At 56.9% G+C, this 27,932-nt stretch overlaps 2 protein-coding genes and 1 long non-coding RNA gene across 8 annotated transcripts; 2 read left to right on the top strand and 1 right to left on the bottom strand.

The window, feature by feature from the left end:
• Positions 1 to 617: 617 nt before the first annotated feature.
• Positions 618 to 12,861, bottom strand: WDR81 (WD repeat domain 81). 2 transcript variants are annotated; one of them, XM_059669167.1, is made up of 10 exons: positions 8,919 to 12,860; positions 8,121 to 8,228; positions 7,671 to 7,861; positions 7,356 to 7,546; positions 6,678 to 6,843; positions 6,440 to 6,599; positions 5,093 to 5,782; positions 4,338 to 4,483; positions 3,874 to 4,053; positions 618 to 1,835 (listed from the first exon to the last, which is right to left on the bottom strand). In XM_059669167.1, the coding sequence occupies exons 1-10, from the start codon at positions 12,595 to 12,597 to the stop codon at positions 1,515 to 1,517; spliced, it is 5,832 nt and encodes a 1,943-aa protein (XP_059525150.1). In that variant the 5' UTR covers positions 12,598 to 12,860; the 3' UTR covers positions 618 to 1,514. The 2 variants fall into 2 exon arrangements, 1 of the variants encoding a protein (XP_059525150.1); XR_009449116.1 differs by lacking the exon at positions 618 to 1,835 and having other exon boundaries at positions 3,920 to 4,053; positions 5,079 to 5,782; positions 8,919 to 12,861.
• A 5,050-nt stretch (positions 12,862 to 17,911) lies between these two features.
• Positions 17,912 to 22,795, top strand: LOC132218239 (uncharacterized). Of its 5 annotated transcripts, none has more exons than XR_009449121.1 (3): positions 17,926 to 18,946; positions 20,563 to 20,680; positions 20,980 to 22,795. It is a non-coding gene; the product is annotated as an uncharacterized LOC132218239 (long non-coding RNA). The 5 variants fall into 5 exon arrangements; XR_009449118.1 differs by lacking the exon at positions 20,563 to 20,680 and having other exon boundaries at positions 18,765 to 18,946; positions 20,980 to 21,180; positions 21,874 to 22,795; XR_009449120.1 differs by lacking the exon at positions 20,563 to 20,680 and having other exon boundaries at positions 18,765 to 18,946; positions 20,980 to 21,138; positions 21,874 to 22,795.
• A 2,111-nt stretch (positions 22,796 to 24,906) lies between these two features.
• On the top strand, positions 24,907 to 27,916 carry TLCD2 (TLC domain containing 2). Its single transcript, XM_059669173.1, has 4 exons — positions 24,907 to 25,463; positions 25,661 to 25,743; positions 25,912 to 25,994; positions 26,549 to 27,916. Exons 1-4 carry the CDS (start codon positions 25,288 to 25,290, stop codon positions 26,996 to 26,998), a joined length of 792 nt encoding a protein of 263 aa, XP_059525156.1. The 5' UTR covers positions 24,907 to 25,287; the 3' UTR covers positions 26,999 to 27,916.
• The last annotated feature ends 16 nt before the right edge of the window (positions 27,917 to 27,932 follow it).

The following is a 27,932-nucleotide window of genomic DNA, read 5'->3' on the forward strand; positions in this document are numbered from 1 at the left end:
CCACCTGAGCCTGGAGAAAGGAGGTTCAGGGGGCAGTGGAGGAGGTTATCCTCATCTAGAGAGCAGATCGAGGAAGGGCAGGAGCCTTCCAGAGACCCCATTAGGTGGAGGATTATCCCTGCTTTCGTCAGGCTCAGAGAGGCCATGTCACCTGCCCGAGGACACAGAGCTGGGCCGTTTCATCCAGTTCCCACTTCCTTTCCTCTCCCCCACAACTGCCTCCCATCCCTAGGGGATGAAGGGGGAGCTGCAGGAGCCTGCGTAGGGGACCCAGGATAGGATGCCCATTCCCACTCTTACATGCCCAGGATCCTGACTGGCCGCCTTCAGCCTGGGTCAGAAGGCAGGGGATGGAACGAGATGCTGATGGGTGCAGCGTCTCTCAGCACCCTCCTCACTAGGAGCAATGCCTCCTTACCTCCCCAAGGGTGAGGGGTCTGGAACCTGGCGCGGGGCTGCGGGAATCAGGCGCCCTATTCCCGATGCCACCTGAAGAACCATGGCCAGCCTGCCTCCCACCGTCTGCCCTATGCCCCACCCTCTCCTCACTGACCTGCAAGCTGTGGGAGCTCAACTTCTCCCCACCGGACACCACCGTCAAGAAAAGCCTCACTCCGTTCCGAGGCGCTTCCAAAGGGTTTATTGGTCATATTTACATCTATTGCAAAGAGTGAGGAGGCAGCAGGGGCCCAGTCCCAGACCTCAGCTCTGCTCCACAATGTGAGGACCCGGGGACCCCAGGATCTTCTTTTCCCTGGGAGAGACCTGAGATGCACAGAGGAAATTCTTCTTGACCCTTCTTTCAGGGCCTTGGACCCCCCATCTCACCCCCTCGCAGGGGTTCTGGGCTCAGGGGCTGCCTCCTCAGTTCAAGGCACAAACACCGTCTGTGGTTAAGGGTAAGCAGGCGAGCTTGGGGTCACTCCCGGCAGGCAGCAGCTAGCCGGTCCATCTTCTTTGCCCCGGTCCTGACCTCCTTCTTGTCCTACGGGTCCCACACAGGGCAGGACCTGGCTGCGTGGACACTTATACCCCAGCCCAAGGCCCTTAATTCCTGGACCATAGAGGCTGGAGCCCAAGCACCATGGGGTGCTGGACTGGGGCAGCTTCTCTGTCCTTGGGGGACAGGGGCAGAGAGCCCAGCAGGAAGTGGGGGGCCTTGGCTGGAAAGCAGGTGGGCAGGGCCAGTCTCCCTTCCTCTCCCTGAGCTCCCCTGTCCCCATGTGGACGCAGAGGGCAGAGCTGGGGTGAAGAGGGGCAGCCATGCTTTCCCAGCTCCTGTTCTTGCTTCCTGCTGGCCAGGGGCAGTCTCCCCAAGTCATGACTGAGACCTCTGACAACCTTGGTGGCTCTGGGGGCTCAGGAGCCCGGACTCCCACTCTGCCCTAGCTGGCAGGCCACATGGTTACACTGGGCATGGGGCCAGAGGCTTGCATGGAGGGGGAAACAAGGGTGAGGGGGTGGACTCCCGGAGGATATCTGCCTACCCAGGCCTGGCCAGCTCCCACATCAGCCTATGCCAGGAGGCGGATGACCCCATTGTCTGAGCCCAGTAGGAGGTGGCGCTTGGTGGGCAGCAGGGCCAGGCTGGTGAGTGTGCCACGGAAGTTCTCTGAGCTGAGCTTGGTGGTGGCCTGGGAGGGCGGCTCAAGCAGGGAGCAGACGCCGATCTTGTTGGCCACGGTGCCGGTGATCACCTCGCTGCCGTACAGGTCGAAGGTGTGGATCGGGTCCGATGCGGACTTGTAGTGGTGTGTGGGCTTCTGCTCCAGCTCCTTCCAGACGGTCAAGGAATGATCGGAGGAGGAGCTGACCAGGACGCCGCCCTCCACGGCCTGCTCAGGGAGAAGGGAGCCTCAGCAGGGCCTGGGCTCCCGTGGGCCCACCCAACTCCAGGGTCTTCCCATTTCCTCCCACGATCTCTCCCAGGAAGACAGGATATTCTGAACGGCTGACGGGCTGCCATCTTCCCACATTATATTCATGTTAATTAATATGAATATACCAGAGGTTCGGTGCATGACATTCGTGCACTGAGGGAGAGGAGGTCCCTCAGCCCGGCCTGCGCTCTTTAGCAGTCTGGGAGCCCTGGGGAGATGTCCGACTGATGGACATCCTTAGCACTGCTGCGGAGGCAGGAGAGGCTCCCGCCACTGCTGCTGCGCTCACCAGCCGTCAGCCCGGCTTGTGGCTGAGCAGCAACCCCCCTGTGGGAGCGCACTGACCACCATGGGGAAGCTCCTGCGTTGAGCGTCGGCCCCCTGGTGGTCAGTGCGCATCATAGTGACCGGTCGTTGGGCCGTTTGGTCGATTTGCATATTACCTTTTTATTATATAGGATTACAGCATCATTAACCTAGCCATCACTATAGTTTGAGCACTTGCTATGTTTAGGCATTGTGTTAGGCACACCGCATTACCACGTTTCATCTTTGTAACAACTCTATGAGGTAAATGCTGTCACTGTTCCCATTTTACAGAGAAAAACTGAGGCTCAGGAAAGTTAACTAATCATACCAAGGTCACAGAGCCAGGATTAAAACCAGGCTGACCCCAGAGCCCTCCTGGAGAGTCAGGATCGGAAAGCCAGAATTTAGAGGCATCTGCAGCCCAGGGTCCCCTGGGGCAGAGGGTAGGGGGGTCTGAAGGGAGCCCAGGCAGCCTGTCCCCCCCAGCAGCGTCAGTGCATGTGCCCTTGCCTGGCCTCCACTTAGGATGGGGAGGGAATCCCAGCTGCCGGGAAAAATCCTCCCACAAGTAGCCCTGTGCCTCCCCACCTCCTCCCCCCCACACACACCGTGCCTCCCTGAGGTCCGTGATTGAGAATGGGGTGGGGGCAGGATCCCCATGCCCGGTCTGCCCCTGCCCCCACCAGAGCAGCCCAGCAGGGGGCATGGACTATGCTCAGTGGTCTGGGGGCAGTAAACAGCCGCCCAGCTGAGCTTTATTTAACCTGAATTGGGTCACGGACAGGACCCGACCCCTGATCCTCCAAGCAAGACAAATATGGACAAGGGTTACTCATTAGAACATCTCCAGGGAGCAGCAGGGTCAGCTCGGCCCGCAGCGCCCGCCCCCGTGGCCTGCCTCCTGCCGAGGCCCTGCAGTGAAGCCGGCTCCCGATGCTCCCTTACACCTGTCCTTGGGCAGGTATCAGGAAGCTCAGCTTGGGCCTGTCCTGGGTCCCTTACGCCTGTCCTTGGGCAGGTATCAGGAAGCTCAGCTTGGGCCTGTCCTAGGTCCCTTACGCCTGTCCTTGGGCAGGTATCAGGAAGCTCAGCTTGGGCCTGTCCTGGGTCCCTTACGCCTGTCCTTGGGCAGGTGTCAGGAAGCTCAGCTTGGGCCTGTCCTGGGTCCCTTACGCCTGTCCTTGGGCAGGTATCAGGAAGCTCAGCTTGGGCCTGTCCTGGGTCCCTTACGCCTGTCCTTGGGCAGGTGTCAGGAAGCTCAGCTTGGGCCTGTCCTGGGTCCCTTACGCCTGTCCTTGGGCAAGTATCAGGAAGCTCAGCTTGGGCCTGTCCTGGGTCCCTTACGCCTGTCCTTGGGCAGGTGTCAGGAAGCTCAGCTTGAGCCTGTCCTGGGCCCCTTACGCCTGTCCTTGGGCAGGTGTCAGGAAGCTCAGCTTGAGCCTGTCCTGGGTCCCTTACGCCTGTCCTTGGGCAGGTGTCAGGAAGCTCAGCTTGGGCCTGTCCTGGGTCCCTTACGCCTGTCCTTGGGCAGGTGTCAGGAAGCTCAGCTTGGGCCTGTCCTGGGCCCCTTACGCCTGTCCTTGGGCAGGTGTCAGGAAGCTCAGCTTGAGCCTGTCCTGGGTGGGCCCTAAACAGAGGTGGGGACCCGGAGCAGGGAGGTGGGGAAGGGGCCCTCATCTGTCACCTTGATCTGCAGGATGTCCCCTTCATGGGCAGGCCAGCCACGTAGAACCAGGCCTGTGCGGGTGTCCAGGAGCACCATGAAGCCCGAGGAGAAGCCGGCCACGACGCTGCGGCCGCTGGGACTCACGGCCAGGGAGCGGACCAGCCCAGGGTTCAGCCCGCCACCCAGGCGGAACTCATGCTGCAGGCAGAGGGAGACAAGCTGAGGTGCCCTGCCGGCTCTGCCTGCTCCAAGCCGCTCTCCCTGAGGTCCTGCTCAGCCCTAAGCCCACACACCTGGGAAGCCTGAGCCCCCGTCCCCCCAGTCAAGGGGAGAGCTCCCCCATCAGCGTCCCACCCCCCAGGGTTTGCTGCTGTAGGTGATCTGTCTCCAAAGAGAAACTACGCCCTGGCCTTCTCTTGGGGATCCCTCCCTGCCGCCAGAAGTCACCCAGGCCCGGGCTCAGGCAACTGGACATCCCTGACCTGCAGGCCAGGCTTCCTACTGTCCACAAAGCGCAGGGTCGAGTCAGAGCTGGCCATGGTGACGCTGCTGTGGGGAGCAGGCATGACAGCCACAGCGGTCAGCGGGACCCGGCTGTCCGACGGCTCCACCGTGCGAAGGGTCTTCCCTGGAAAGGAAATGTGCAGTGGATCTGGGGTTCCAGCAGCTGATGGGAGAGCCCAAACTCCTCCTATCTTCCCGACCAACCCCATACCTGCTCCCATCTCCCCCGGGATCTCAGAAAATACTAGGTGTTTCTTGACCTTCCCACCTTCCTTCTTTCATGGCCAGGCCAGACTCCCATCCCCAAAGCAACGACTGAATGCTACCTCCCTCTGTCTACCTCAATGCTACTCCAACCCCCCTTTTAACTATATTTCTCCCTCCACTGATGCCAAAAAATAATCGAGCCACCATTTATCGAACATGTGCTCATGCTACATTTTAAGCCAAACCCCTATGTTAAGCTAAACCATTTGTTCTGATTCCCATTTTACAGATGGAAAAACTGATACTTCCAGCAGTAAAGATCACTCAGCAAGTAAGTGGTCAGGGCCGATTCAAACTGAGGTCCAATGGATTCCAAGTCCTAACTGCTCCTCTGTGTGGCTTCACTGGGTCACCCCAAAACCACGCACCACCACACTCCAAGCACTCCACCCTTGGGCCCCATCCCAGAGGCCTACCGGAGGACAGGGTGACAGCAACAGAACAGACCTCACCTGGGCCCGCTCACCTGTGAAGGGGTCCCAGATGTGCACAGCCCCATCACAGCTCACCACATACTGGGGGGCCTCCAGCTGGCCCACAAAAAAGACACCCTTGCGGTGCTGGGCGTAGATGAGGCGTGGGGCTGTCTCGCTGGTGCCGTCCCCATAGTTGTAGAGTGGCCAGAGGCGCACAGTGCGGTCCTTGCTGCCACTCAGGAAGAAGTCCTCACTGCTCAGGGGTGCCACGCACTTGACAGCCCCTGAGTGGCCCGGGAAGCTCTGCAGGCGGATCTGGTGGAAGTGAAAGTGGGCATCCTGCTGGCTCACGCCGATCTCGTACTGCCAGTATGCCAGCCAGTTCCCGCTCAGCCCGTGGGCGCTCCGTGGCAGCTCCCGCTTCAGTGCGTTGTCTTCGCTTTCGCTGCCGAGGCCCCCACTGCCCATCCCGGAGATCAGGCCCAGGGGGCCGGAGCTCTCCGGCTGAGAGTCGTCAGGGATCTGGATGCGGTTCCCGACTAGGACACTCCCAAAGGTCCCCGAGTGGCCGTCATCCTGGGAGCAGCTCCCACCCTGGGGGTCCGACTCAAGGCCGGCGCTGGGCACCGTGGGCTCCACACTGGCAGGGCTGCGACTGCTCGGGCTGACGCTCTCCAAATACAGTCCTGCCAGCTCCCCCACCAGCTCATGGTTAGGAATGATTTTCTGGATGATGTCACCTGGATGGAAGTGGAAGTGGTCCTAAGATTAGAGAAGGTAACAGGTGGCTGCTACCACCCAGCCAAGGGCTTGGGAACCAGAGGGGACAGGGCAGGTGCTGGCTGTGCAACTCTGAGCAAGTGAATCCCCAGGAAAACGTGGACTCATTCGTTCACTATGTACACGTGAGCATCTTCTATGTGTGCTGGGCACAGAAATAGAAGAACAAACAAGACAGGTCATGCTCTCCCTCCCAGAGCTTAGATGTCAGTGGAGGGATGACAACTTCTCTGACCACAGGGCTGTTCGTCCTATGCAGGGAGATGACACCTGTTGGCGCTCAGCAGCGTCCAGCCTGTACCGTGCGGGAACCTAAGTACCCGGTGGGCTGCTCATTCCTCTCAGGCAGCTCCCAGAGACCCCAGGACGTCAGCCTGATCCCCCCACCTTCCCCGGGGAGGCACTAGGCCACTCCTGTGCCTCCTTGCTGGCTAACGCTCAGTCCCTGTTATTATGTCACATTGAGACTTGAAGTCTGAGGCCAAATTCCTTTGCTCTGACCCAGAAATCTGTGCTGAACACCCACTACTGACTCTGAGGGCAGGGGGAGCATGGGGCCCTCCCAGGAAAAAAGACATAGCCACAGAGGCCGTGTGAGGAAAGGGGAGGGGCAGTACCCAACAGGCAGGAGAAAGGCACGTAGATGGTGTACGCCATCTCCAAGGTGAACACCTTCTGCAGCTCATCCAGCAGGGCGGGGTCCACCAGCCGCTGCTGCCCATCAGAGAAGGCCACCTCTGGCAGCTGGCCCTCACTGTGGCCCACGGGATCCAGATCCTGGGGGAAGGAAGCCCAGGGAGACAGCTGAGTCCACGGCCCCTGCCCAGCTCACCCCAGCCAGGTAGGTCTACCCACCTGGTGCCGCAGCTCATGCAGCTGAGAGAAGACTTGGAAGAAGGTGGCCACAGGCTCGCTCAGGTGCTGCTGGACCATCTCCTGTCCGATGCGAAGGCAGATGAGGGCGATGAGGCTGATGGTTTTCAGACACAGGACCGTCCGGGCCTGGGCTCCACTTGGGAACCTGGAAAGAGCTTATTAAGCTCCAGCTCCCACTCTGTGGGACTTGCCCAGAATCTATCAAAAGCTGTAAGTGGCCTTAACCGGTTTGGCTCAGTGGATAGAGCATCAGCTTGCGGGCTCAAGGGTCCCAGGTTCGATTCCGGTCAAGGGCATGTTCCTTGGTTGCGGGCACATCCCCAGTAGGGGGTGTGCAGGAGGCAGCTGATTGATGTTTCTCTCTCATCAATGTTTCTAATTCTCTATTCCTCTCCCTTCCTCTCTATAAAAAATCAATAAAATATATTTAAAAAAAAAAAAAAAGCTGTACGTGAAAGGTGCTACAAGACCAACTGGTCCAAGCCAGAAGAGGAAACTGAGGCATAGAAAGGTGTAGCTTGCTCAGGGTCACACAGCTGGGATCAGACCTAGGACACCCAGCCCAGTGTCAGTGGACTCTCCCCCAAGCTTCCCAGTCCCCACCCCCGTGGCCCCTCAGCTGGGCTGCTCCCCCGACAGGATGGGGCAGGGGCCTACCCTGTGATGAGGGAAGTAAGGAAGCTGAGCACGGGCAGCAAGACCTCGTGGCTGATACGGGGCAGGATGTCCATGAGGGTGGTGTCGGAGAGGTACACAATGATCTTCTGGGTCAGAGTCACCGCTGCCAGCAGCCCAGCCTCCTTACGGCTGTTCAGTCGACTGGGGCTTGAGGTGCTACCTGGGGCCACCTGGGGACACAGAGTCGATGAGGGCCAGGCTGCCCCACAGACACCCTGAGACCCCCAAAGATCCCAGGTCAGCCCTCGGGCTCCTCAGACCCTCAGCCCCCAGCCTGCCAAATCGGACACTGACCAGGTAGCTGATGTAGGGCAGGTACTGGTAGGTGAGGACGGGCTCCCCATACAGATGGGCGATGTGGAGGAGGCAGCTGAGCACAGGCCCCGACACTATATCGCCCAGGACCGGTCTCTTCTGGTAGATGTTGCCGGCCCCCAGCGGGGGGCTCTCGCCACTGCTCACCGTGAACTGCTGCCGAGTGGACCCTGCCAAGGAAGGGCCAGTGGCTTGAGTGCTGGCAGAGGGCAGGAGGGCAGTCGGCCTTCCAGGGTCTGTGGTAGCCGCTCCCACTTGCGCTAGCCTGGGGTCTGCCCCATGCCCTAAGGAAGACAGAAACTTACAGACTGGGACCCAGGACCCAGGAGGTGGTCTGCAGTGGGAGTGGGAAGGATCCCTTAGAGGGGGCTGGAGATGGACAGAGGGCCTGGAGGACATTTCATCTCCAGCAGTGACCACAGGTCTTACCAACGTAACATGATGTCAGCAGGCGGAGCAGGTTGCGGGCCACGTGGCGGGACGCCACCGTTGGGCCAAGCTTGGCGGACAGCCAGCGGACCATCTTGCAGGCAGTATCTGCAGGGAGGAGCAGACCCTGAGCTCATCGGATAATGGTGGCTCACCACTCCACCCCATGGCACCCACCTCGCCAACGCTGGCTACAATCTGCCAAGAAGCCCGGCCTGAGCCTGGTCGCCCCAGAGCACCACTGCAGCGCAGAGGTGGCCGACGGGACTCTGGCCTCAGGGCTGCCCCAGGTTATCCTTTCAGTGACTCTGCTCCAGTTCCTGACACCCTAGCTACCACCCTGTCTGATCTCTGCTCCCTCCGCTCCCTCAGTTGAATCATGCTGGCCTTTCACTGATTTTTAACAGAACCATGACAGCCTCTGAGCTCTACACATGCTATTCCCTCTTCATGGAATGCTCTTCCCACTGCAGACCCTGATATTTTTCCCTAGCTACTTCCTACTCATTGAACCTCAACTGGCCCTATTTTCAGAGTCTTCTCTGACCCCTGAAAACTAGATCTCAGCCCCATTTTATATTCCCTTGTAGCACCCAGCTGTACTCTTGATAGCGCACCCTAACTTGGGCTTACGCTTACGTTGGCATCTCCTCTGCTAGGTGTGCGCTCCAGGAGGACAGGCCCACATCTGTGCTGTGGTAGACCTGCTCGATCCACTGCTTGGCGCAGGACACATGCTCTACACATGTTGAGTGCAAACCAGATAACTGACCTACAAACTCGGGCTCGAGTACTCACCGAGAAGGATCTTCTGTTCTTGGCCCTCCGACCGCTCAGTCAGCGGCTCCTCTTCGTCCTCCCCATCTGCCCCACCACCGGCAGCCACAACCGTGTCCATGGACAGCACCGTGTTGGAGAGAGTGAGCTCAGATGCCCCAGTGACTTCATCTTGCTCCCCCTCTTCCTCCCCCTCCTCCAACACCACACAGCCTTCCTCTTCCTCCTCCTCCTCCTCCTCCTCTGAGCCTTCGCTCTGCTTCAAGTCCTGACTGCTGTCACCTGACCTGAGGCTGCTCTTGTCCATGGGGGCTCCCCCTTCGTCTGCAGCCTGCTCCTCGCCCAGGGAGGTCTCACTGGTGCTGCTCTTGTCACTCAGCTGGCCCAGGCTCACCGCCTCAGCCTCCTGGGGCTGCGGGGACTCAGACACATAGAGCCCCGCCTGGAAGTCCTCGGTCTCCGAGAGGTCCGCCTGGTCGTGGAAGCTGACGCCAGACGTATAATCTGGGAGCCCCAGCCCTGACGAAGCAGCAGGCTCCCCCTCCATCGGAATCTCCTCCCCGAAGGCACAGGAGCTGGGCCTGGCCCCTGGGAGCCCGCTTTCCTCATCCTCGGCAGCCCCTGCCAGGCCCTTGCTTTCTTCCTGGGAGGCCTCCACACCAGCCAGCACCTGCAGGACATGGGGCAGCAGGTGGACCAGAAAGGCCTGCAGGCCTAGCCGCACGATCAGCTGGGCCACGAAGCAGTCAGTGTATAGGTAGAAGCGGCCATGGAGCCGGCAGGGGCTCTCGTAGGCACCAATGAGAGGCTTCAGTAGGTACTTATTAGCATTTCTGGGGCCCAGTGCCTTGGCAACAGGTTCAAATAGGTACCAGGCCGTATACACAGCCGTGTGCTCCTCAGACATGAGTGACAGCACGAAGGGCAACAGGATCTCCAAGCCCTCAGGGGTGATGTCGCTCAGCACTGCACCCAGCTGCTGCCACAGAGCAAAGACCAGCTCCCGCCCCTGAGCCTCGTCCTCCACGCGCCTCTCCTGATAGAGAAGGATGAACTTGTGCAGTGCAGGGAAGTATGGAGGGAAGGGAACCACCGAGCTGAAGGGGCTGAGGAGCTGGGCCGGGGAGGGAGGGGGCAATCCCTGGGAGACAGGTCGGTACTCAAACAGTGGGCCCAGCTTGCCATCCCCTGCTGTGGCTGGGCCTTCAGGGCCACTCAGTTGCAGGAGCATGTCCAGCATGGGCTGCAGAGACACGGGGATCTCCTTGGGATGGCGTGTGCAGAGCCCCCGAGCAGCCTCAAAGCGTACCCACAAAGGCGCATCAGGCTGCAGTGATCGGATCCTGGTGGCAAACACCATCTCAGCCAATAGGACGCCCAGCGCCTGCATGTCCCGGTGGAAGAGGTCCCGCAGCTGCACAGGTGGCTGAACCTGGGGCTGCTCGGGCACCTCCAACCGGCCCCCTAGACCTTTGGTCAGGAAGTTGCCTAGCTTCTCCAGCTCCTCCAGTGCCTGCACGGGATTGAAGCCCTCCGGAAGAAGAATCTTCCCTTCCTCGCCTTCCCCGGGGTCTGTCCCAACAGCTTTGTTCCTGCGGCCTGGTCGAGAGGCTGAGGCCACTGAAAAAGACAGGAGGCCTGGGGGAGCTTGACCAGAGGAAGAGGAGGGAACCAGCTGGTCACCTGCTTTCCCAGCAAGGGAGATGGAATCGAGAGCTTCCGTGGCCTGCTCCAAGTCATCGTCCCCCGCCACCGGTCTGTCTCTGGCCCAGCCAGCCTCACAGGGAGTAGCCTCCAAAACCAGCCTGCCCACTCCATTTGCAAGCTGCCCCGGGAAGTCCTCCCGGCCGGTGCTCTCCTGGATGGTCTGGAACAACAGCCTAGGGATGAGTGGCGGCTCAGGGGCAAGGGCAGGAGCCCCAGCCAGGCGCTGGGGGTGTGGCTGATCGAAGAGCTGCACCACACCATAGTTGGTCAGGTGCGTGTGGGCATCCACCAGGTGCAGACACACATTCTTCTCCTTTACAGCTTCCTTGCCCTGGAGTTTGTAGCCGAAGGTGAGGTCGATCCAGTGGTGCAGGTCCTGAGACACCTCGCGGCTCTCCAGCAGCAGCCGGTGGGCAGCCACAAACTCCTGGCTGGAGCCACACCAGGCTGGCACATCCAGGTCTGGCATGTCAGGGTGAATGGAGCAGAAGATAGAGGGATCAGTGTAAAATTCGGGGATACACTCGTCCGGCGTCCAGTTCTGCATACGCTCCATGCTGGCGGGGTACTCATTGGGCTCCCACTGAGCCCGTACGTGTCCACAAAGCACCGACCGGGGCGTGCGCCGAGCCTTGTACACGTAGTACGTGATGTCAGAGAGCACATCTGAGATGTGATGAGGCACGTGGGGGGGCTCCCCGCCACCGGCACCACCTGCTACAAATGCCTGCCTCGTCATCTCATACGTGAAGTCCAGCTGCTTGTCCCCCTTGTTGAGGCGGAACTTGGACTTGCGCAGGTCTCGGAAGCGCCCGTGGGATGTGGTGAAGTCCACCACCCAGGGCAACACTGGGTGGTAGTTGGGATCCCCCTGCCGCCGACCTGCCAATCGGTTCAGCTGCATGAGGTAGTGGAAGTTGCTGATGCGGCCGTGGACCCAGTCGAGCACAAGGCACCTGAGTTCCTCCTGGCAGGAAGGACACCCGGGTCCCCCGCCTCCCTCCTCTCCACAGTCAGGGCCTGCCCTGTCCCTTGCTACGGGGGTCTCCTCACTCTCATCCTCTTCCCGTCTCTCATAAGCACTCAGGTCCAGCCGGAGCTCGCTGCAAAGTTTCTCATCCACAGCAATGTGGTGCAAAGAGAGGGCCCCACAGGCCAGGCCCTGGCGGTGACAGGCATCCATGGCCCTCAGCACACGGAAGAGAATGAAGAGCACCTTGGCTTGGCTGTTGGTCAGCTTGGCAGGGCTGAAGGTGACCACATCATGCAGGGTGAACTGCACGTAAGGGTGCACCACATACAGCATCTCCGGCGACTCCAGCAGGGCCTCAGCTATCAATAGACTGGGACAGGCCGGGCTGCCCCGAGGGGGACAGGGGCCATCTCTGGCATATGCTGGGCATTGGGTAGTTTCACCCACTGGCAGGAAGGAGCAACCATAGACCCTCTGCAGAGCTTGTCTTACTGAGTCCAGGGCAGGGACAGTTGAAGGGGCAGGGCTATGACTATAGGGCTGCCCATAGGTATGATACGCATGGCGCCATAGGTTGCGATAATTCTGAGCAGCCACATCCTGCATGAAGCGATTGAGGGTCTCGGGGCTGCAGGAACCTTCCTCAAAGGACAGGCCGCCACCCAGCGGGTAGGACAGCCTCCGTTTCCGGAGCCCATGCACCTCTACTCGCGTCCAGCCTGGGGGCAGCCTCTGCACGGATCGTTGCAGGAGAGTCCTGACTTCCGCTTCGCTCAGGCCCTCGGCCCGGGGGCAGGGTCCCGGGGGCAAACGGCGCTCGCGGAGGCTGACCAGCCAGCGCGCGGGCACTAGGGCCACCACGTGCTTGCCCCCAGGGGCTGGAGCCAGCTGGCGGGCATCGATGTTCAGGTCCCTCTCCACGCTCTGGAGCAGCTCCTCCATGTCAGGGCTTGGGGGCGGGGACCAGCCCTCGACCCCGGAGGTAAGAGCGACTTCCCGTCCCCAGGTCCCCAGGGCCATCCCCTCCCAGCCGCCTGGGGACCACGCGGGGTTGAGGCCACGGCCCTCCTCGCGACAGCTTCCGGGGTGCCAGAGAGGCGGAGTAGGGATGGACGAGGGGCGGGGGCGGGGGCGGAGGTGGCTGGGGTGGGCCCGGGACCGAGGAGAGGAGGGCGGGGGCGCTCTTACCCCTCCGCAGGGTCCTGCGCTCCTGGCGCGCAAGGGAGGAGGCAGAGCGGTGCCAGCACCGGGCTCTGCCGTGACGGGTCAGCTGATGCGGCTCACGTGATCGCCGCGACTCGGAAACAACCGCACGTGGCGCAAAGGGGCGGGCGGGACCCCGCCTACCGCGCGCGCCACCGCCCGGCGGCCCAGCGCTCTGCTCAGAGCTGGTGGCGGCTTTGCTTCCTCCGGAGCTGAAGGGGGCCCCAGTGGGCCCCAACAGTGCAGAGGAGGGGGATGCCGAACTGCCCACGAGATTTGCCCTCCCCTCGCTGCCTCCTTCTGCACCATCCCGAACACAGATCGTAGATCTAAGGGAGGGCTTTATCCAGAGAGACCAGCCTTTAGGGGACTGATCGCCCCTCCCGGTTTTACAGATAAGGAACTTTGGACGACTTTTGATATCAAGTCCCTTCATCGCCTCCATACTGGCTTCCAAAAGAAGGAACTTTTAATTTTCCAAAACATATAATCAGTAACATTCCATTTGGCCTCACAGAATCTAGGGAGGACGGCGGTTATTACTGTTTATATTTCACAGGTTTTAACCAAGAGCCATCAAAGAGGTTTGTCCAAGTGGCAGAATAGAGACTTAGAAGCTGGTGCACAGACTTTCTGCCCCGGAGTCCTCCCAACTGGCAACCCTCTTCCATCCTCCCCCCACCCCACCCCCTGCCCCCTTTTTTAAAAAAAATAAATTCTGAGCGACCTTCAGGAGAGAAGTGGCCCAGGCTCAGAGGCCTGGAGTTCTTGGGAGGAAATGTTCCCTAAGACTTCCTGTTTGAGATCAGCTTCTGCCCTGCCAAGCAGCCTGCTTGCTGTGGCAGAGCCTTGCAGATACCACAGTGGGGGGAGGTGCAGCGCAGGACAGTAAGCGAAAACCAGACTGCTGGCACCAAAACGCCATGACTCCTCCAGGGGGTCTTGGTTCTGACTCATTTGCAGGACAGAAAGGCCATTGTCTGCAGTGAAACCACTGGCTGTGTTTTGAGTCTCACCCCGAGAAGGAGAGTGTCGTAGTTGGTGTAGAGGTGTAAGGGGTTCCTTGAGGTCACGTAAGAAAAACTACAGTCCAAATTAGAGAGGAGACAGAAATGGCTCAGCTATAATCTGATTCCATCTCTCTCTTTTTTAATCCTCACCCGAGGATGTGTTTTTACTGATTGTTTTTAGAGAGAGATAAACATGGATGTGAGAGGGAAACATGGATCGGCTGCCTCCCTGCCAGAGATTGAACCCGAAAACTAGGTATGTGCCCTGACCGGCAATCAAACCCAAAAACTTTTGGTGTACAGGTCCACGCTCCAACCAACTGAGCCACCCGGCCAGCGCTGCTGTGTCTTCTTCCTTGAAGGAGCAGCTGGAACCCTTGAAGTGCTTGGTCATAGGACCTAGGTCATAAGTAGTAACTTACAACCACTGATTAGGATCCAGGCACCAAGCTAAACACTTCACATACCTTGTTTTGTTTAATCCTCATTTGGATTAGGAGAATGGCCACCTTAGGTAACTTGCCCAAGGTCACATAGCTAAGAAGTGGTAGAGCCAGGGTTCAAATCGAGGCCTATCTAAAACCAGTGTTCCCTGTACTCCTTGGCCATTGCACTATTGTTTTTTCCAGCAGGGAAATTAGGTGTTCCTGTCAATCTCTCATCCCCAACTTTGGTCTGTGTTCTTGAGGCTAGAGGATAGGTTTTGATGGTCAGGAGGTAGTACTTGCTTCCTAGTACCAATAAAATTAGGTCCATCTGGTCTTTACTCTGGTCTCAGTTTACCTAGACTGAACAGGCACTATACTTTTTCTTTCTGCAAGTCTGTGTGTGCCCTGCCCTCTAGTGGTTTTGGCTTACAATGTAACAATGACCTTGGGTGTAACTAACCTTACCTCAGAATTCCTTTTTGTTTTCTATGATTCCATAAGATTTTCCTTTTAATTTTCACTTTAAGTTATGCCTTTTCAATGCCAGAATATAGAAGGGAATATTTAAAACATTTAGAGGTAGCTGAGATTCTAAAATAAATCTTACTGTTCTAGTAATAGCCTGAATCTGCAGAACAGTGAGAGCAAAGAAGAGAATTAATGAACTGGTTAGGATTAATGAATCATACAGAGCCAGATCAACCTTGGCTGCCAATGAACATGAATTTCCAAGAGAGGAAACCCAATCAGAATTCTTTCTTTCTCTTGAATAAGAAAGTCCTTGCAATGGTGGGTACTGGGTGCACTAAGATTTCTGGGGCAATGTCACCTTCCCCAATCTGAGCCCTAAAACAGTGGTTTTCAAACTTTATGATGTACTTCTGATTCAGTAGCCTGGGATGAAATCCAGGAATCTGGATTTTTATTTTTTGTTAATCCTCACCTGAGGATTTTTTTTCCATTGCTTTTCAGAGAGAGTGGAAGGGAAGGAGGGAGGGAGAGAGAAACATCGGCACGAGAGACACATCTACTGGTTGCCTCCCACACGTGCTCTGACCGGGGCACAACTTGCAACCCAGGTATGTGCCCTTGATCAGGAATCAAACTCGAGACCCTTTGGTGTGTGGGCTCTAACCACTTAGCAACACTGGCCAGGGCTGGAATCGGAATTTTTTTAAAATATATTTTTATTGATATCAGAGAGGAAGAGAGAGGGAGGAAGAAATAGAAACATCAATGATGAGAGAGAACCATTGATTGGCTGCCTCCTGCACGCCCCCTACTGGGGATCGAGCCTGAAACCTGGGCATGTGCCTAACCGGCTAGGACAGGAATCTGAATTTTTAATAAGCACCCCAGGTAATTCTGATGCAGGCAATCTGCAGGCCACATCTTGAGATATAATGCTCTGTAACAGATCTATTCCCAAATTTCCCTTGAATCCCAACCCAAGCACCTTTGGGCTTTGGAGAATCTAGGACCAAATTAGCCAGCCTCCTTTGCCAACCTCCATATTGAGTGTCCTGGAGGTCATGGCTTGGATAGTCAGGGAGGCAAGCTGCAGCTGCCCCGGCAGTCAGCCCATGCCGGGTGAGGTTAGCCTTTGCTGATCTGGCAGGGAGAGAAGTGAAGGAAGCTAATGTTTAATGCACCAACTGTGGGCCAGTGAGCCTGGTACTGTGCTAGGCATTTCCTTCTTTAATCCCTACAATATGAATTTATTATTCATTCAATTTTGTAGATGAGGACATTGAGGCTCAGAGATGTTAAGTATTTCATCCAGCTCAGGGCTGGTAAGAGCTAGAATTTGAATCCAAGTTTGTCTAACTCAGTGGTTCTCAACTGGGGGCAATTCCGGATCCCAGGGACTATTTGGTAACGTCTAAAGAGACTTTTGGTTGTCATGGGGAGGGGTCAAGTTGTGTTGCTAATGGCATCTAGTGGGCCAGGGATGCTCGCCCCCACAGTACAGCCCCACAGCAAGAAATTATTCAATTCAAAATGTCAATAGTGCTGAGATTGAGAAACCCTGGACTGAAACAGCCTGTGCTTTTGCCCTAGGATGGGAGGGTGAGGGGATGGAGACTTAGCAAAACCAGAGAGAGACTAGCCTACCACAGGGCCTTTGGGTGGAAAGGGGATGGGACTTCTACGCCAAGGATAATGGGAACGGGTCAGCTGGTGAGATTTCTCTTCCTTCCAAGCTTGGCCAAGGCCCTGATCAGTTTCTCCCAACCTTGCCAAGTCATTCCTGGGACTTCACACTCAGCTTGTCCTGGAGTGACCCTGATTCCCAGCTCAGAGCTGGGGGCAAAATATTTACTTAGGTCTTCCTGTAGGGCTTCCCAGCCAAAGCCGCTGGTTCCTGGGGCCAGTCCTGTTCCACCTGCAGCCTCGGGGAAGGGCCACATTAGCTCCCTTGCTGTAGAGGGTAAGAGTGTAAAAATGGAAGCAGCCAAGGTGGCATCTGAAAACAGAAGTGGAGTTAGAAGCAAGGCCAGGGCGATTCACTTAGCAGGTCCCTGTCTGGGAGGAACTGGGCGACTTGAGCAGGGAGCAAAGGGCAGCTGGCCCACCCAGGGAGCAGGGTTCTGACACCCCAGAGGCTTGCTTTCCACAGCCGTTCCACTCCTCTAGGCTTAGTCCGAAGCTTCCCTGGACTTTCCCCAGTTCCCATGCCTGGAGCCCCCGCACACCGCTCCAGCCTCCATTCTGGGCCTCCCCAGTACTGGCCTCCCTGACCAGACCAGGGAGGGTGGGTCTGAGCTGACGGCGCCGCCGACAGGAAATACCTCTGGTTCCAAGCTCAGAACCTCTGAAGAACTTACCAGCAGGGGGGAGGGAGAAAGGAGGGAGGCAGATGGTGACAGTGAGAGAGAGGGAAGAGGAAGGAACATACAAGCAGGTCCCCCATATTTGGGGTTCTGTCTCCTTCATTCCCTCCCCGCCGGTGGTGGGGGAGGAGAGAGTCATCAGATGGAGCAGGGCAGGCCAAGAGGAGGATGTGGTAACAGCTGATTTGTCCCCTGAAGTCACACTTTCCAGCAGTCAGCTGTTACTGGGGTGGAAGGCAGAAAGTTTCCTTAAAGGCGCAATGTTCTGAACACAAGTGGAGAACCGTGGTGCTCCTAGAAACCAGAGCAATCGCTTGGCTGAGCCCGTATTGAATACAGAAGGAACTGCCTCGCACTCCAGCCAAATCCTTTCGGCTCAGTGAACCTCACCCCCAATTTGGAGCTCGTGGAAAAGTCGTGGATCCCCGTCCACGCGTGTGGGTTCAGCTGGGAAGGGGGAAGGGCGGAGGAGTGATGCTACGGGGTGGGTCCCACACTTGCCCCTTTCAATAGGCAGTGGAGCAGCTTCTGCCAAGTCACTGGGTTCCTTTCAGTTTTTGCCCATCCCCCCGCCCCTCTAAGCTCTGATTGGCCCCCGAGGGAAAGAACAGCCTCCTCATTGGTCTCTACCTTCGAAATCTCTTCCCTAAGTAGGTCTGAGTCAGTGCAAAGCTTCTGAAGGGCGGTACTGAATGGGGGTATTAAGGCAGAGGATGGGGCTGCCGGCCAGTTGTACTTTGACACGGCCATCCCCTAGTTTCTGACCAGAAGTCTTCCATCTACCCTCAGGTGAAGACTGTACTATGAATCTTTTTTATTTGGAGGGAGGGGAGGGGAGGAGGGGGGAAGGGTTGGGGTAAGCAAACCATTTTATTAAGGGCCTTTGGGGGAGGGTCGAGGGCTGGGAGGACCATGAGAGCGATGTCCTCGGCCCGGCCGGGACTTCCCCAGCTTCACAGCCGCGAAAAAGTATGAATCTTTTGTTAGGAAGCGGCTCTATCCCTGCGACTGGGACCAGACATCTCCACGAAAAGTCCCCTGATCAGGAAGCCTTCCCCCCCACCCCCACCCCCAGGAGGGGTGGACTAGATCTCTCCAGTGAAAGCTGGGGCTTGGTGAGGCAGGCAGTCCTCCCTACCCCAAAAGCCCTCAGGAGTTCCCATCCAGTGGCAGAGTCTGCTGCCCTGGGGACTGATTTCCACCTTCAGTTCTCCCCACTCCTGCTGCTTCGCCTGCTCCACTTTTCCTTAGAGAGCCTCCTGCAGAGGTCAGCGAATCCATTTTGGGGTTGTCTAAAAGAAGCACTCACGGCTCCAAAAAGGAGGGGCTGTAGCCCTTTAAGGATTTCGCCGGGGATGGATTCAGAGATGATTTAAAAATGCCAACTCACAGAGCGCTCTGAATTCTGGGAACGGGGTGTCAGCTCGAGAACTACACGGACCAGAATGCACAGCAAACACACACGCCTTTACTTCCTGCTGCTCGGTCGGACCCTGGTTTGACGTAGCGCTCTTCAAAGCAAGTAGCCTAGCGGAGGGCCGAGCCACACCTTTTCACCTATTGGCCAGCTCTTGAGTTGGTGGGCGTGGCTTAGTGCAACTCTACTTCGGCAAAGGGGTGGCCTCCTTGTCAATCAGAGCTAAGACAGCCGGAGAGGCGGGATCAGGGCGAAGGGCTGGCGCCCCCGAGTGGGTGTGGTCACGCTGCACACCAGTAGGCGGTGATTGGCCCTGGGCGGTGCAATCGCAACTTGTGCGTCACTACGCCGCCAGCTGATCGGAGACTGGAGCCGGTGTGTGCTGGGCGCTGGGAAGAGAGCGCCGCCGGCTGTGGGGCACGGACGCACTGATTTGCTCCCCTGTCCTCAGCACCCCCCGCACACACCCGGCACCAGGTGGGTGTGAACTGGGGTCCTGGCCGCACTGGAGGGAACCGTGCTAACGGGGTAATGGGGGCAAGTACGGTCCTGGCGGCCACACCCTGCCCTTCCGGGGGAAGGGAGAGGGGGCGGCGGAGGCAGGGGCGCTCCGGGGGAGAGGGTCCTGGACTAGCTAGAGGAGTGTGTCTGGAGGTTTTTTAAAAAGAGTCCGAGACAGGAGTCGTGGTGAAGGTCTTGCGGAGTAGCTGGGAGGGCGGTGAGGGGCGGGAGGGCTGGGGGCGGCTAACCTCGCGCCCTCTGGCCCGAGGATTCGGGACCGACCACTCAGCCCGGAGAGGATCTGGACCAGGCGGGAGGCGGCGGAGGTGCTTTGCCTCTACCGGCACTCACTGAGTCAGGCCGGCTGAGTACCCCGGCAGGGAAGGGGTCCCTGGGCGGGCCGGCCCCTCCTCTCATTGCCTCCAGGGTATGTTATGTAAGGGGGGAGGGGAGAGGAGTAGGGGGCGGCGGTGCCGGGGCCTTATGCAACCCAAAGGTTTAGGGTTTCACCGCGGTGGGTGGGGGGAGCGGGCACGAGGAAGGCCTGGAAACTCTACCTCCCCCCCACCCCCCCGCCCCAGCCTCACTAGCCGTCTTGGGCCGAGAGAAGGTCACCTCTGCACCTCCCCCAAGCCCGTCCGGTCGTGGGGGCCCTAGCCCAGGCCTGGCCCCGACCGCCTGGGAAACCGGCTGGCTGGGTGGGGCGCCTGGGTTAGTCATCACTGGGCTCCCTCTCTCCCCACCTCTCGGCCAACTCTTGGCCCCTCCCCGTGGCCTCGGGCTAGGCTATCGCCCCCACCTCCCTTGGCCCTAGTTCCTGCCTCCAACTCTTCTGGCCTGTCATCCTGGCTGTCACACTGGGCTGGAAGCTGTCAGGGTGCCAGAAGGTTGATGGAGCAGCTGGTCAGAGGGTCAGTGCCCTGGACCCACCCCGCTCTGCAGCCAAGGGCACCTGCTTGGCACAAACTCTCAGTAGCCGCTAAGTCCTTTGGGCTGACCAGAGCTGGCTCAGACGGAGGGGAGTGGGAAGGAGCTGGGGACTGGTCACTTGGGGGAAGGCAGATACCTCAAAATTCATGCTTTCCAAGAGGGTTTTGTCATTTGAAAACCTCCCAACCTTACCCTAATCTTTTCTACCCTCTAAGTGTAGAAATCTCGAGGCAAGACCACCTTGGCCACTCCCATTGGCATGGGCATGCCCTTGCGCTGAGTGTCAGCACAGACCCGCCCTCCCCAGCTCACGGCCCCCCCCTCCCCCGAGCCTGCCACGCCCCCAACCCCCTCCCCGGGCCATGCTGCAGGGCCCGGCTTTTCCTGCTGATTCATGCGTTGGAACTGTGGGGGCGGGGCTTGGAACTTGGAACAAAGTTCAGACTTGGAGGGGCCGGCAGACAGCCTGGAATTCATACCAGATGTACCCGGAATGCGCAAGCGGAATGCTTGGCATTTGAGAGTCCAGGGGAGGCTGCCCAACCTCCCTGCCTAATCTCCCTCCCCTCCAGCCTTTGGTCCCTTGTCCTCTCCTCACAGTCCCAGGAGCTTCTGCTGACCTTCCAAACTCTAGACCTCCTCCCTGCCCCACTCTTCCCCAGATCCAGGCCCCCCAGAACTTTTTCCAGCTGAACTCTCTGGGAAGAAATCAGTTGGGCTGATCACTGAACTCATTTCTGGACCTGAGATACAACTTCTCACCTAGTACCTTGGAAAAGGGTGGGGTGTGTCCAGCCAGGGTCCCAGGTCCTGCCTTTTCCCAATGCTGAGTAGGCTGCCCCCCACCCCATGTGTGGCTGGGGTAAAGGGGAGGAGAGCCTGGGTTCCTGCAGTTCTGGAAAGAGGAGCAAGGGAAATATGTTTAAAGCTGCCTCTTGCTTCTCACTGAGCTCCCGAAGGCCCAGGCTAAGAACCCTCCCCTAGAAGGTTGAGTGTCTGCTGGGACTGGACTTGGATGGACAGTGTCCCTGTGCATGGCCCTGCTCAGGTCTTTCCCGTTTTTCTTCCTTTGCCTTTAGGAGCCTGTACCTCCCACACCCTCACCTGGCTGAGCCGCAGTAGTTCTTCAGTGGCAAGCTTTATGTCCTGACCCAGCTAAAGCTGCCAGTTGAAGAACTGTTGCCCTCTGCCGCTGGCTTCAAGGAGGAGGAGGAGCTGCTTTCCCGCTCATCTGGAAGGTGACAGAACTGGGGCTGGGAAGGTCTGCAGGAGTGGTGATGGTATGTTTCAGGAAAGGGAACCTTGTTCAGTCGGAGAGCCTTCACCCTGATTGGCGCGGCAAGAGAGAACAATTTGAGAGACCCTGACTGACTGAGGGGATAGATGGCTCTGACTGCCCAAAGTTAGTCAGTCTTTGTGTGACAGTGGGAGGAAGTGGAGCAAAGAAAACCGTGTCTATCCCTTTTCCCAGATGTCTTTCTTGACCCTCCTTCCTTATCCCTCATTCTTTCCACCGGCCTTTCCAGGTGAGGTCCAGAAGTAAGCCTGCCTCTTCCTGCCATCTCAGCAGTCATTCCTCTGCTCTTGCCTCTCCCTGCATTTCCTTAGACTGGCCCAGACTCTAGATTCAGGGCTACTTACCTGTATGAGGCACCCTTAGACATCCGGTCTCAGCTTCTCCACCTACCTGTGGTATGGAGAAGTCACCCAGTTAAGTGTGCCAGAGGGAATCAGAAGCCCATTTGTGCAGACTCAGCTTGGGGTGGGAACAGAACAGCTTTTCACTTAAGCTATTGCCCCTCCCCCCTCCCTGACAATAACCCCAGGGATAGGGGGTTGGAGGGCTAAAGGGGCTCAGTCTCTACATTGACTTCTCATCATGCTAGGGTGGCCCCAGCCATCCTCTGCCACCCATAATAAGACTGCGGCCCCTGATGGCTACCACTGCTCTTCTTCCTCACTTGGCTTTCCAGGATGGTGTGTGAAACTCAACTCAGGCCTGTGCAGGCAGAAAACTTCTCCCCTCCAGCAACCAGCACAGCTGAGTTCTGGGACTCAACCCCCCTTGGGGCATCAGGCAGTGTAAACCTGCCTTCCCCACCTCCTGATCCAGTCTCACTCTTTGGCTCAGGCTCTGGTGTGGTTCAGCCTTGGCCTAGAATCCCTGCCTGAAGGTGGCTGCCTTCAGGGGCTGCAGGAAGCTGTTTGTTCTATTTGGGGGGAAGAGGAGCCGGGTCCTATTACCCATTTATGAGAAACTCAAAGATTTAGGGGAGAGTAGACCGTTGAACCCAGCTCTTCCACAGCTTAAGCCGATGTGTGTGGGACTGGTAGAAGGGGGTGGGTAGACTGAGTCCACTCAACAAAGATCACTCTGTCCCTGGACATTGCTTCCGTCCTTTCTTCCCCTCCTCGCTTCACTGGCCACAGTGTTTCCTTCCAGCCTGGGTGTGTGGCTCTGCCATCCTCACCTATCATGGAGCAGAGATGAGGAGGAGCATCCTGGGAACTCAGAGGCAGGCGGAAGACCCGTGAAGGACAAAGCCTGGAGAGCACAGGACCTGTCTGGGCACCTTGCAGAGGGGGGGCATAAAGGCCAGGAGCACCCCAGGAAGAGGGAGGACAGCCAGCCTCCAGCAAGGACAAGCTTCCAGGCATCTTCAATCTCTCCACCTTCTTCGGAGATGTGGGACCATGTTAAAGTGTCCTGTGGCTTCATCCTCCTCCTTCCACCTCTCTCCCACCTTGTAATTTACATATAAGCAGCTTCAAGGAACAAGAGCCAGCTGTGAAAGGACATACACAGGAAATTCATAAAAGAAATGCAAATGGATAAAACCATGACAACAAATGTGTACTTCATTAGTAATTAAAGAGAGGCAAATACAGCTGTAATCATTTTTCTTTTTCTTATTTATCTTTATTGTGGAAAGTATTACAGATGTCCTTCCCCCCCCCCCCCCCACTGACCTCCTTCCCCCCCCCCCCCCCCCGCAAAGCATTTTTCTCATAGCAAGCTATAACAGAGAAAATAAGACCCAGTTGTCAGCAAAGGAGTACTAAAATAACACTCACATACATTGCATATAGGGTACAAATTGGTACAGCCTTCCTGGATGTAACTTTGGTACTATGTATCAAACATTTTACCTTGGCCTTTGACCTAGTAATCCTACGTTTGGGAATTTAGCCTAAGAAAATAAATATTTAGTTATAGGATGTTCATTCCAGCATTGCAATAGAGAAGCAATTGTCTGGGAATTCATTTCTGCTGTAAAGAAAATTTGCAATAGGGGGTTGCTTAAATAAATTATTGTATATCCAGATGGTGGAGTACTACACAGCCATTAAAAGTCACATTAAAGAGCCCTAGCCGGTTTGGCTCAGTGGATAGAGTGTCAGCCTGTAGTCTGAAGGGTCCCAGGTTGGATTCCGGTCAAAGGCACATGCCAGGGTTGCGGGCTCGAACCCCAGCAGGGGACGTGTAGAAGGCAGCTGATTGATAATTTTCATCATAGATGTTTCTATCTCCCTCCCCTTCCTCTCTGCAATCAATAAAAATGTATTTTTAAAAGTCATGAAGAATATTTGAAAAGAAAAATGTTCTTTAAATATTAAAAAAGGTTATAGCCCTGGTCAGTGGGTCAGTAGTTAGAGCATTAGCCAGTGCAGCAATGGGTCTCGGCTTCAATTCCTGGTCAAGGGCAGGTACCTGGGTTGCAGGAAGCAACCAATCCATATCTCTCTCCTCTCTCTCCCTCCCTTCCTCTCTTCCACTCTAAAAATCAATGGAGAAAAGACTCTAAGTGAGGAGTAACAAAAAAATAAGATTATAAAAATGGTGTACCAGTATGTCATGTGATCTCAATTTTGTTTTTTAAAATATAAGTATATACTTGCATACAATACATGAAACAGATAGAGACTGAGGCTATACTCCAAAGTGTTAATAATGGTTATCTTTGATGGTGGAATAAAGTAATTGTAATTTTCCTCTTCTGGCTTTTTTCCCCCTATAACTTCCAAATTTGCTACATTAATTGTGGATGGCTTTCATATAACAAAATTTAAAAGAATCAGTGTAACTTTAAAAAATTTTTTTGGAGAGGTGGGTGTGGAAGAATGAAGGGATGTCCCTAGCCCCTTGGGTTTAATGGGGTTTTGGTGGGGAAAGAGGGTTGTGAGAGGGCTCGGGGAGCAGGATCATCAATCAGCTGCCTCCTATCTGCTTAAGAAATTCATTCTCTGGCAGTAACTGATATCTGCCTGTTCCACGTACAGGAAAGGGCCCTGAATTTCTGGCTGGCAACCAGCTCCAGGTGTGGAGTAAGATGGAAAGCAGTACCAACTCTTCAGGAAATAGGGGTGCGGGGAGAGATTTTCCTTTACAGGCTGAAGGGTTCTGGAATCCTAACAGTCCTGCTGCGGAAAGCACGATGATGCGCTCTGTTTTCGATTCTGTCCAAACGTTGAGGTGACTCTGACCTCTCCCGGCCTCCTCGGTTGGGAGATATTCTGTCCACCCACCAGGTACCAGCTCCGGGGAGGGGTGCTTCTCAGGACTATAGTGCTGAGTGGTTCTCTTTGCCTCCCCTTCCTAACGATGAGACTCCTCTATAGGGCACCCAAAAAAGGTGGAGGGAGGAGTTTCCAGTGGGCCCCTCCCTCTCCCAAATGGAAGCTGCAGCTGTTCTATTTGAGAGGTGCTAGGTGAGGGGGCAGGACTCCAGGAACTGTAGGGTTGCTGGGATGCGCTGTGGGCCTAGAAACCTCCGGAGGTAGAAGGGGTGCCTGGCTCCAAGGCAGTCAAGTGCCCTCTCCCCCACACCTGAGACGGGGGAGGGGTGTGAGCAAGGGGCAGTGGGTTTGCCCTGGCCTCTCACCCAGGGCCGTGTGGGTGGGGTGGGGTGGGAGGGATAACCAGATTGTAAGATTGGAGAGGAGGGGAAAGAGGGGAAAGTTAGTGGGGCGGGGCCTCCGGGAGTGTCAGGTGAGATCGGTGACCTATTTCTGGAGCTCTAAAGAGTTCAGGACCCGGGGAGCTGGGGGAGACCTCTGTCGACTTCCCAGAAGTCCCCTGAGCTCCGTTGCACGGCCGTTGCCGGGAGCCCCCAGCCCGCAGTCTGTCGCTAGGGCGGGACGCGGTCGGTTGCCTAGGCTCCAGGGGCGGTGGCCGCGCGGCCGCTCCAATCACCTTCCAGCCGAGAGATCGTGGACCAGCCCTGGAAAAGTTACTGCGGATTCCCCAGGCCGGGCGGGCCGGCGAACCCAGGAACGCAGCCCCGCCGCGACGCGGGTCACAGTCTCTGGACCGGGCGTCGGATGCGTCGGGGGCGAGTGCTCAGGGGCCCACGGAACCGATCCGGACCTAGCCCGCCCGCCCGGCCATGGCGACCTCGGGGCTCCTGGTGACCGGTGCCTCCTTCGCAGCCTTCCGGGGGCTGCACTGGGGGCTGCAGCTGCTGCCCACGCCGGCATCTGCGGCTCGGGACCGTTGGAAGTGGCAGAACATCTGTGTCTCCCTGGTGCACAGCCTTCTCACGGGGCCCGGGGCGCTGCTCGGGTGCGGGGCTTAGAGGTTCGGGAGGGACCTGGGTGAGGGCAAGGGATGGGAAGCTCACGTTAGAAGACCTGGCGGCACCTTTAGAAGGGATGCTAAACCTTGAGAGTCTGAGGCTGGGATGGGTGGACGGGGCGTGCCCTGCAGGAGAATCCGGTCTGCACTGCACGAAGCTGACCGTGTCTACGCGTCTCCTCTAGGCTGTTGCTATACCCTCAGATGGCCGCCGACCCCATTCATGGCCACCCGCCCTGGGCCTTGGTGCTGGTGGCTGTATCTGTGGGTGAGTCTGCAGGGAAGGCTTGGGCCAGTTTGCGGGCGGGGAACAGCTTCCAACCGTAATCCCAGGTGCGCTTCTGTCAGCGTTACTGAGGGAGAGGAAAGCACCGGGAAAGGTAGGGGCTGGAGGTTTCTCTCCCGGCTGTACCCTAGCTGCTGCCCTTCCCCATAGGTTATTTCCTGGCTGATGGAGCTGACATGCTGCTGAACCAGACCTTGGGCCAGGCCTGGGATCTTCTCTGTCACCATTTGGCGGTGAGATTCCGGGAGAGGCGAGGCAGGACGGGAGGTGTACCGACTGCCGACCCGGATCTCTCATCAGCTTTGTGTCCCATGACTTCCCAGAGAGCCTCTGACACCTCTTTCTCCCCTGGGCTTGATCCTCCCAACCTTGGACTGAATTGAGGGGCGGGGATTGACTGCTGGCACAGCTGAGCACTGCCTTGGGGCTTGCATTCGCCTGCACAGGTGTCCTGCCGATTGCAGAAACCTTAAACATGGAGCTTTTCTGAGAAGGAGGGAGCCCCCCGTATTGGGAGTGGGAATGGGGCATGAAAGGCCAGGATGGAAGTTGGGGGGCTTACTCTGCAGATGCTACAGCCCCAGAGAAGACAGCATCTGGCCAAGGCTGCTTCCATCCTAGAGAAAGATGGTTTCAAAGCCATGCAGGCTCCTGGCGTAGGGTAGGCATAAAGTTGGGTGTTTTCAGGGAAAGAATGCCAGAACATGCTTGGGAGAGGACTGGGATATTAGGATGCGGTGGTGGTAGGTCACGGAAGGTCTTCTAACCTTTGACCCTTGCTCCCCAGGTAGTGAGCTGCCTCGGCACCGCCATTCTGTCCGACCACTATGTGGGCTTCTCCGTGGTGTCTCTGCTCCTCGAGCTGAACTCCGCCTGCCTGCACCTAAGAAAGTTGCTGCTGCTTTCTCACCAGGCCCCATCCTTGGCCTTCAGTGTGGCCAGCTGGGCCACCCTGGCCACCCTGGCCCTCTTCCGCCTGGCACCACTGGGGTGGATGAGTCTGTGGTTGCTCCAGCAGCACCACCAGGTGCCTCCTGCTCTGGTTGTCCTTGGTGGCACCGGGCTGGCCACTGTGGGAGCCATGAGCATCTCACAGGGTGTTCGCATTTTGATCAGTGATGTCCTGCGGCCTCGGCCTCATTCATCCAACCCTGGGCACAGGGAAACTAGGGTCACCAGGACATGCAATGGGGAGCCTGCCACCAAGGATGGTTCCCCTCTCGGCCTGAAAGACTAGGGAGAAGCCTTGGGTTCTTCTTCTGCCACTCTTGCGGGAGCTCGGACCGGGACAAGGAGATGATGATCTTCAATGCACAGCCCCCCACTGGGGTAAGGACTGGACTGGATTTTCAGTATCTCGGTTCCTCTTCCAGCAAGTTCATACCCCTCCCCCACGCCTAGGATCTGAGAAGCAATGGTAATGTTGGTGGGTGGCTGGGAGTCTGGGCTAACGTTCATTGCATTTCATCACCAGATAACGTTCATTGCATTTCATCATCAGATAATTAGTCCTCTCCAGAAAACTAATTCAAGAGGTACAGCCAGGGCTACCAATAAAGGGTGGCAGGACCCATGAGACTGAACGTACCTGGCAAGGGGAACAGAAACCCTTTGCTTTAGCACAGGGACAGATGAGGGAAGGCGAAGTCTCACTAGGAGTAGAGATCTGGTATGGAGGGGGTAAGGCCAGAGGGAAGAGAGATCTCACCTATGACCAAATTCTGGCAGTGGGAGGAGAACACCACGGGTGCTATCTGTAGCCAGTAGTTATATAGACATACCAGCTGCTAAGAGACCAAAGACCTGGGTCATGGAGATTGCTGCTGATATTTCTGGTTCTCAAAACCCCACTGTTGTGTTGGTACTTAACCTGAGTCCTACTGTGTCCAGCATCTGCCTTTGCGAAATTTATTTTTAGAATATCTTGACCTTTTCGAAGAAAAGGCATATTCTTAGAGGAATGAACATGAGGCTAGGTCTCTCTTCTTAGGACAGAGCCGGAGTAGGGACTCAAACACCCATTCTGGGTGCACAGTGTAGGGCAGTGGTTCTCAACCTTCCTAATGCCACGACCCTTTAATACAGTTCTTCATGTTGTGGTGACCCCCGACCATAAAATTATTTTCGTTGCTACTTTGTAACTGTAATTTTGCTACTGTTATGAATCGTCA

The sequence above is a fragment of the Myotis daubentonii genome, chromosome 16, assembly GCF_963259705.1.
Source record: "Myotis daubentonii chromosome 16, mMyoDau2.1, whole genome shotgun sequence".
Classification (NCBI taxonomy): domain Eukaryota; kingdom Metazoa; phylum Chordata; class Mammalia; order Chiroptera; family Vespertilionidae; genus Myotis; species Myotis daubentonii.